The following is a 10,112-nucleotide window of genomic DNA, read 5'->3' as shown; positions in this document are numbered from 1 at the left end:
GAAGATCCCGAGCCCCAATCGAGAGGCTCCCTGACCCAGACCAAGGGTTTTTAGACCCCAACTGATAAAAACGAATCCAAAGCCTATGACTCTGGTCCTAAGGTCTGTTTGGTTCCACTTTTCTAAACCAAATTTTGTTTTTTTTTTCATTTTGGAACTCCAAACCATTTTCTAAAAATTTCAAGTGATTAGGAAATGATATCAAAATATTTTAGAGATATTTCCAAAAAAATTGAATAAGGCTTGTTTGGTGTTTATTTCTAACCCTAAACACTCTTAAAAATGACTAATTTTCTTCATGTATAATCCTCCTTAGTTATCATCGGTAATATGTATCAGCATTTAAATATTGTTGTTTCAATATATTAAAACAACGCTAAAACCTAGAAGCATTACTAGAACCATCAAAATATTTTTTTTAAAACTTAAACGTTATAGAACCGATTTTCAAAAGTCAACTTTATAAGTAGAAACCGTTTTTAAAACGGGTACGGAGGATAAATCGTAAAAACCATTTCCCGAGTATAATCAAAATACGAACTAAAAAAACTTTGGCCAATATATTTGTATACGTATCAATTTTTATTGATTTCTAAATATTAAATTGTAATTTGATTATTGTAAATCTCTAAATTATTGAAAATTGAACACCAAATTAATTATTTTTAAATAATTTCAAAAGCGGTCTGTAATCATCTTTTAAAAATAAGTGTTTTATTTTAAAAGAAAATTTTTAACACGCAAATTGAGGTTGCATTTCTTAAATCCCAAACTTTTTACGAAAACCGAAACAAATATTTTTTTCGAGAGTTACATGACTAAACAAATTATTAATTTTTACGAGATTATTAATTACCGAGTATTAATTTATAAAGATTTTAATATATATATATATATATAATTAGATATAAAATTAATTAAATAATAATATTTACAAAATTAATTGCATTCAATAACTTTTTTTAAAATATTATTTTTTTTAAATATATAAATATAAATTCACTTTTTTTAATAAAATTGTAATTATTTAACAAACGTATTTCACCTTAGTTTAAAAATGGCAAGAGTTTTAACTAGTTTAAAAATATCTAAATCAAAACCGTTAACCTACTCTAGAATCATTTGAATAAACTCCGACCAATCAAATTTGAATAAAATGGAAGAAATAGAAACCGACCTTTTCAATCTCAAAGATATGCCAACAGTACTTGTGATTGCAAGTCAAGTGAACTTTGCTAAACTAGTATTTTTTTTGTTATAGATTAAATGATGATTTGCATCACAATAATAAACTAAAAGCAATATTAAAGAACAAGTATTGACAAATCAATCAGGAGCCAAAAAAATAAGAGAAACACAATGAGCAATCATCATCTGTTTGCTTTATATCAAATCAGCTACATTCATTGGCATTTCATCAATCTGGGTGCTGTAGTATTGCTCGATGTCCCTTAGAATCTTTATATCATCACTCTTCACAAAATTTATTGCAACACCCTGTTCCATCCAATCCAAAATTTATATATTCATTCATTTTCAAGTCACCATTAAAGCAGTAAGATGTTTACCTTGCGTCCAAACCGACCAGATCGCCCTATTCGATGAATGTAAAGCTCTCGATTATTAGGCAAGTCATAATTTATCACTAGAGAAACCTGAACAATTAACATGACCAAAAACAACAATTAATGAATATCCATGATCAATAATACAAAACTTAGCTAGAAACCCTTCCTTCAAGCATTTATACAATTCCCAATTTTTTCTTCCACTCTCATCTTCTATACATGGGAGAGGAATCCTCACATTCTGTAAACTATACACACTATATTGGGATCTTTAAGACTCATTGTCATATATAACAAATTTATTTCATCCTAATTCTCAATTATATCTCACTTTTGTTTTCAGTGTTCTTGTTATTTAGACTGGGTTTTTTGTTTTCTGAGGTGCTTCAGTAAATATCGAACTTTTGAGACCTTAATCTCTTATAAAGTCTTATCACTGGTTACCCTAGATGAGTATTTTGTCTAATAACATAATCCTGTTCTTATTTTTTAAATAGGGTTTTTATTTTCTCTAGTGCTTTTAGTAAGAATAGAACTTTATAGACCATAATCTCCAAGTTATATAATTTCCTTGGAGAGGCATTTTGTCTAATATTCTTTAACATAATCAAAAGAAAGAGCCTGAGAAGAATTAAGTAATTGCCTGTTGAACATCTAGGCCACGAGCCCAAACGTCAGTCGTAATCAGTACACGGGTTTCTCCACCTCGAAACTCTGACATAATTGCATCTCTCTCCTTTTGGGGCATGTCTCCATGCATGGAAGAGACCGTGAAATTATTGCTGCGCATTTTCTCTGTGAGCCAATCAACCTGCCACATAAGTAAAAAGGACTAAACCATCAAATCGTAAAAAATGTCGTTTTATTATTAATTAATAACCTTCTTAACAAACACAAATATAATACAGCTTTTTGGCTTGATCATATCATCACATGCATATTAAAAGATGAAATATCATGCACCTTAATACTACGGGAGAGAATGCAAGATACATGGCCTAGTACACAATTTCATCCTTAAGAAGATAGTGGCAGATAACAAAATAATGGATAAAATAATATTCTAAGAATGGGAATATATAACATATTTGTGTTAACAAATAATCTAGAAAATAATCTTTATGCAAAATGAAGCAAAAAATCACACTATAATTGGATCATGAATAAAAAAATATGAATCATGATCCAAAAAAAATCTTAAACCAACAACTAAAAATTCATGATCCGGAGAATCTAAATTTGCCAAAAATCACAACATCTATAAAATATCTGGATGATGATTAAGAAAATAATGTTTATACTAGATGAATCTAAAATCAGAGGAGGACTTGTTTGTTGGGGATATTTGAGATTAACAATATCTCAATGGCAATCCCTTCATCAATCACACCATTCAAATCATCAATCAAAATAACAAAATACTACTTTTGAAAACAAATATTTTTTCATTATATATCCCCAGTGTCATTTTATCCAAATAACTCATTTTTCAATAACATGAACTGACCAAGGTTATTTGGAAATAACCCAAAAACAAACAATCCCTAGTATTTCGATGATCTAGATAACAATATAATACCAAACGGAAAAAGAAATAAAAAATTCACTTTCAGTTTTAACATGGCAATTTTCCAATGAGATCGTCATTGTGGCAAGATTAGGATAACTTACAAATTTCCAAGTAGGCTGACAAATCACAATTTCACTTTGGGGAATAAAGCATAAATTTGCACATCCACAACACTGGAATTTTAGTACCAAACTGCCTCTTATTTATTATGTTCTAATGAGGACAAGTGTATTTGAATATTGTTAGCTAGGCCTTTCTATTTATTATTAACTGTGCATTACTATTTGCCTTGACCAATAACAAGTCTAAAATTTCATCTAACATTCTAACGTCAATAAATCTTATTGATATGTATTAATTAAAAACCTATAAAAAATACCTTCCGTTTTGTGTTGCAAAATATAACGGCCTGAGTGATTGTAAGTGTGTCATAGAGATCACACAATGTATCAAACTTCCATTCCTCTCTTTCAACAGCAACAAAGAACTGCTTGATACCCTGTAATCACATAACACCACAATTAAGGCATACAAAAATAATTAGATATAGAGACATAGGGCTTGTTTGATGTGGATTATTTGAATTTAATCCAAGAAAACTCTCACAACATCATTCAAATTATCTACTAAAATACCAAAATATTCTTACTCCATTCTATATAAAATTTTAAAATAGTATATAAAAAAGATATTTAGTCACTTAACCCCAATAATCCATTTTTCCATCGAACATGTTTATTTTCTAAAATAAGATCTATTTCGGAAAAAAAACTAGATCAAACATGCTCTTACTAGCGATCAAACATAATAGGCAAACTATGACTTACTTCAAGAGTTAACTCATCACGCTTGACAAGGATCCTAACAGGATCTGTCATAAATTTGCTTGTTACCTCCAGTATTTCATTAGGAAGGGTAGCAGAAATCAAAACAACCTGCAAAAGTAGTTTTAATAGTTCATCGACCAACAGCATCAACATCAAGAAGCTTGAAAAGAGCACTGTAGAACTATGACCATGAAACATCCCAGTCCTCAATCCATCCAACCCAACTCCAAATGAAAAGTGAAAAAGAAAAACACAAAGATATTTGCATGTATGCAATATCGTTCAGCATTTCATAAACATTCAGTTAAATAAACAAATTGAAGTATGTCCAGAGGTGTATATATAAGTAAACAGAAAATAGATGGACTAATGAAATGACAAAGAATCATCAAATCATCTTACTAGTAGTTAGCAGTAAAGTTACTACATAGACAAATCTTTACTGTTAACTATAAAGATGTGCAAAAGGTGTGTAGATTAGTTCAGTATAATTCGCATTTGGAAGATTTTAAATTCAGGAAGAGCAAAAAACACATTCAATGATGGAATGTATCTTATATTTTGGCGATCTACAATACAAATGAATACAAACGAATATATACAATCCAGAAAATGCATGTAAATGGGGAAAATGTGTGTTGAGAAATTATTACCTGAAGCTCAGGTGGAAGATATCGATAAACATCATAAATCTGGTCCTTAAACCCCCGACTCAACATTTCATCTGACTCATCCTGAAAAGGGTAGATTAACATCCCACAATAAGAACTAGTTCAAAAGAATAATAATAATTCCAGAGGGTGGTTTAAAAGAGAAGTTGATTAAAGCTGCTTGCTAACCAAAATTAACAACTTGATGGTTCTGGTGCGCAAAGTTCTTCGCTTTATCATATCACAAACCCTGCCTGGAGTTCCAGACACCACTTGTACACCATGCTCTAGTTTTCTAATATCCTCGCCCACACTTTTCCCTCCAATGCATGCATGGGCTTGTATGCTAATGAAGTTACCAATTGCCAAAATCACTTTCTCTGTTTGTGCAGCCAGCTCCCTCGTAGGTGAGAGGATCAATGCTTGGACCCTTTAAAAATAATTATGGTATCAGACAAATAGAAGAGAATAAACAACATAAAAGGCATGTACCATAATTTCTTGTGGAATCTATACAATTCCTAGCCATCCAGACAGCTCCGGTGGTTTGTCTGGCTACCAGATGATAGCTGATACATTGAAATCTCGCTTAGCACTAACAACTCTCAATCACCACTTTTAACCTTTTAATCATGATTTTTGCTGTCCATTCTAAGGAAACCTAGCCACTCTTGTTTTATTAATTCCCATCAGAACTCTATCCGGATTGCAGCTATAGAAAAAGTATCCTTGGGGAATTCTTTCTAAGTTAATGAAGATGTGATAAACCAGTTGATTTGAGTAAGTAGAGAAATTATACAAGATCGAATTTTAGATACGTACTCTGTTGAGGATGTGTCGACGACCTGACAAACAGTGAGAGCGATCATGGAGGTCTTTCCAGTTCCCGACTGGGCCTGGGCAATGACATCGCGTCCTTGGATAATCGGCAAGACGGCCCTCTGTTGGATGGCTGATGGCTTTTCGAAACCATAGTTGTATATTCCCCTAAGAAGGTTGTCTTTAATTCCCATCTCATCGAAGCTCGTGACAGGCTCTACTCCTTTGGAGGTCTCAAATAGCAGTTTCTCATCGTCCACCATAGCTGCCCTTCGACCTCTGTTGGCTGGAACTACCGACGGACCACCAGATCCTGCGGCTACTGTCGTCGCCATTTACCAGACTCGTTTCCTTGCACCTACCTTCGATCGAAAAGAGGTTATGACAGTCGGAAATAGGGGAAACAAAAGAAAAGACCTGCCCCGCCCGCCACTGCAAACCAACAAGCGAATAAGAAAGAAACCCTAGAATAGAATAGGCTACATGATGTTTACGGTTGCCGCCAACTTATATCTTATGTTTATCTAAAAATCAAACTTTTCAGAATAGTTTCGGTGATTAACCCAGTTTTTTGAGCGAACTTTCATTCGATCATAATTGAACCGAATTTTAATTATTTAAAAAAAATTATAAATATTAATATGTAAATTATATATAATCACTTATACATATATAAAAATAATTAAATTAAATATTTTATCCATTAAATTAATATAAAATCAAATATTCATAATTTAAAATATCAAAAATAAAATTAACAAAATTATGATAATATAATGAGACAGGAAGAAGATGAGACCTAATAGCAGCCATTCACAGCTAAAAATTTAAGAACTTAATTGGTTTTCACCATTTTCTATCGAAATACTTTCTCTCTATCCGTTCTGGTTTTATATTCATTTTCAATAAAGACTGTCAAAACATTCACTCGCGGATCCAGCAAACTGAAAAAAGAAAGAAAGAAAAAGATAAATATTACATAATTACCAAGGACCTTACGAACAAGAAGTTTTCGGTTCATTTTTTTGGTCGGATCAGATTTTAATCGGTTCTAAAGGTTACCGTATTAAAGTTAGAAATCCGACCGTTCAATAAACCGTTTCGCGGTCGAACCGGTTGAACCGCCGATTCAACTATTCAACTACGTATTTTAAAATATTGATGAAAACTGATTTTATTAATTACACGTTACCACCAATTAATATTCTTCTTTTCTTTTAATTATTTAAAAAAAACTCACTATTTCTTATTTTATTATTCTAAAGTTAAGATATTTAAATTTATTTAATATAAACAATTTTATTAGCGGAAAATTTATGAAATGGCCTCAAAAATCAATTCAGATCTTCTGCTACCGATTTTCGTGTTCCCCTGTTGCGGACCAATCAGATTGCAGCATTATTATTATAATAATAAATCAATTCAAAACCGAGAGTTTTAACTCTCGGTTTTGACCCTTTTTTCACCAGTGAACTCGCTGTGTTTTTTACTTTCTGTCATTCATCATTCATTGATTCAAAGCTTCAAATCCGACGAACATTTCTGCACTTGAATCTGTTTCAAGAGTTCGAAGGATTTGCGAAGAATATAAAGAGATATTAATCCCTAACATGATTTCTATCAAACTGTTTATCAGAAGTTACTAACAATAGTCAGACCCCCGTCTCTATTGGTTGTACCGATCATATCAATTGGTATTACAGCCTCGTTTTCTATTCTCAAGAACCAAAAGAATCTAAATCATGTTTATGGATATCATCAACAATGTTCCCATGTTCTTAGAGGAAAATTATGTTGTGTGGAAGGCGAGAGTCCACGCTCATCTAGTTGCCATAGATGATGACATGTGGTTTGTCATCACCGACGGTCCAATAAAGATTGAGAAGGATAGATCTGAGTGGACCAGTGAAGATAAGAGAAAGAGCAACCTCGACAACATAGCAAAAGACATCCTCTACAAGACACTGGATGAAAATATGTTACACAAGATCATCACATGCCCCACTACCAAAGATATTTGGGAGAAGATGACTCAACTATGTGAGGGAAACGAGCAAACCAAAGAAAACAGACTCATGGTTGCAACACAACAGTTCATTAACTTCAAGATGCGTCTTGGAGAGACGATGACTGAGTTCGATGAAAGATTCAGTAAGTTTATCACTTCTCTATCCATTTTGGGAAAGACTTACAACAACAGAGAGGTTGCGATCAAAGTCATGCGTACTCTGCCCAAAGAGTGGGATATCAAGACTATGGCGATGAGGGAATCTAAAGACCTCAACAAGATGGATCTCTATGATTTGTTAGCCGATTTAAAGGCCTAAGAGTTTGAAATAAACTTTAGGAATGAAGAGAAGCACCCCACATCCATCATCATAACAAAGACATTGGTGATCGCTGAGGAGCCATCTACTGCCACTGCTGTGAAGGCTGCTGCTAAGTAGATTAGCAGCGATGCCATTGCTCTTTTCATGAAAAAAATCTGCAAATTCATGAAGAAGAGACACTTCAAGGCGGAAAGCAGCAAGCCGAAGCGAGATAAGAAAAAGAAAGATGAGAAAAATAAAGATAAGAACAAGAAAGAGATGAAGACTCTCATGGCAGTTGAAAGCAAAGCCAAGTGGGCCGACAGCGACTCAGATGATTCATCATCCAACGTTAGTGATGACGAAGAGGTCACTTGATTTATGGCAAAAGAAGAAGTTGACTTGAGGTATTTGATTTCTCATCTGAAGAATTCTTAAGAGATGAGTTAATTACTACACTCAATGACATGGTCATTGAGTACAAGAAACTGTCAGACTCCTTTGATGAACTAAATTTTAAAAACAAATCTGACAGCTCTTCTTCATCTCAAAACAATGATTCTGAAGTTTTTGAAAACAAAATGGATGAGCTCTCATCTGAGAATGAGAAGCTCAAAGAAAAGGTTCAAACTCTATTTTCTGAAACCAACGTTTGACATATGTGGTCAGTTCCTAATCTGCTAAGGGCATGCCTTATAGATTTTGGTGGTGATTGGGAATCAAGGTTGCCATTAGTAGAGTTTGCCTACAACAACAATTATCAATCTTCTATTGGCATGGCACCCTTTGAAGCTCTCTATGGGAAGAAGTGTAGAACTCCCCTGCATTGGGATGAAGTTGTGGAAAGGGTGTTAATAGGGCCTGAGATCGTCTCCAACACAGTTTCCTTAGTTAACAAGATTAGAGAAAGATTGCTAACAGCTCAAAGCTGGTAGAAGAGTTATACAGATAAGTAGCGTCGGGATATAATATTCAACAAAGGCGACCATGTGTTTCTTAAGGTATCTCCTTGTAAAGGTATCATTCGGTTTGGAAAGAAGAGAAAATTGAATCCAATGTATATAGGGCCTTTTGAGATTCTGGAGGCAGTTGGTGAAGTTGCATATAGATTAGCATTGCCTACAAGCCTTGCTGTTGTTCACAATGTTTTTCATGTGTCCAATTTGAGGAATTACATTCCTAATGCCAACCATGTGATTCAGTATGAAGAAGTTCAGTTAGCAAAGGATCTATCTTATGAGGAGAGACCAACCTAGATTCTGGTCAGGCAAACCAGGAAGTTAAGAAATAAAGAAGTAAATATGGTCAAGGTGCTTTGGCACAACAGTTCAGTAGAAGAGGACACCTGAGAAGTAGAGCAGGATATGAAGCAGAACTATCCTGAACTGTTCCGTAAGTAAATTTTGAGGTCGAAATTTTTATAAGTAGGGTAGAATTGTTATGCCCAAACTCATCTTTTTCTGTTCAAAAAGGCTAGTAGGGTCAAGGGTGCAATTCTGGAATTGTTCACGCTTATGTATTTATTTATGGGTCATTTTAGGAAGAGACTTGTATTATTATTACTAGGGGCTGAGATATAAAAAGGCTGTGCTAATTATATTATGGGACAGTTTGTAGGAAGAACCATGGTAGAAGAGGCTCACACTTAATATTTAGGAATAGACTTGCTGCTACTATTATGAATTGGGATATAATTTCTATGTGTTAACTTAATAATATAGCCAGAATATATAAGGGACATGGTATACTAGAGGCTTTTATTTATACTTAGCCAATTTTTAATAAAAGCAGCAAAGTGCATGGACCCATGTGAAGGGACCCACTAGATAATTAGGATAAGTTTAATCCTAATTTAATTACCTCTTTAGTCAATAATTAAACCAACTTGCTTTTCCTTTAATTTGGACACATTGCAGCTAAATAACACTCCACTCATACCCATTGCATGCTTTCCACTTACCCCAGCTGCATGCTACACACTTAGCATAGCAACCCTTAGCTCACCTTACCTCCTTTAGCTTAATTAATTTCCAAATTCAGTTCTCTCTTTAAGCAAGAATTAGGAGCTTTCCTTCAAGGCAAGAGCCAACCTAGCCAATAACATCTTCTTTATCTTAATTTCGAAATTAAGGCAAGCTTTTTCTTAAATTTCTTTTTTATGCCACACATAGCTATATATCACAAGTACTTTCTGCCCAAATTTCATATATGTTGGAAATACATATTTTCATGATATAATAGTGTTTTATGGATAAACTTGGGTTGTAAACAATCTGTTTTCTAAAGAAAGACCATGGTCTTCATGTTTTCCAGAAATTATAGGGTTTCCATGATTTGTAAGTATAAACTTTTATAAAACAGAAACCCTT

The 10,112-nt window shown here is 33.5% G+C and overlaps 1 protein-coding gene across 1 annotated transcript; it reads right to left on the bottom strand.

Annotated features, from left to right (window-relative positions):
- Positions 1-1,140: 1,140 nt before the first annotated feature.
- On the bottom strand, positions 1,141-5,930 carry LOC124914673 (eukaryotic initiation factor 4A-3-like). The gene is made up of 8 exons (XM_047455264.1): positions 5,438-5,930; positions 4,805-5,045; positions 4,619-4,699; positions 3,966-4,073; positions 3,518-3,637; positions 2,212-2,379; positions 1,569-1,655; positions 1,141-1,497 (listed from the first exon to the last, which is right to left on the bottom strand). Exons 1-8 carry the CDS (start codon positions 5,767-5,769, stop codon positions 1,384-1,386), a joined length of 1,251 nt encoding a protein of 416 aa, XP_047311220.1. The 5' UTR covers positions 5,770-5,930; the 3' UTR covers positions 1,141-1,383.
- Between the last annotated feature and the right edge of the window lie 4,182 nt (positions 5,931-10,112).

Source organism: Impatiens glandulifera, chromosome 9, assembly GCF_907164915.1.
Source record: "Impatiens glandulifera chromosome 9, dImpGla2.1, whole genome shotgun sequence".
Lineage (NCBI taxonomy): Eukaryota > Viridiplantae > Streptophyta > Magnoliopsida > Ericales > Balsaminaceae > Impatiens > Impatiens glandulifera.
This window is presented reverse-complemented; position numbering and strand designations above follow the sequence as displayed.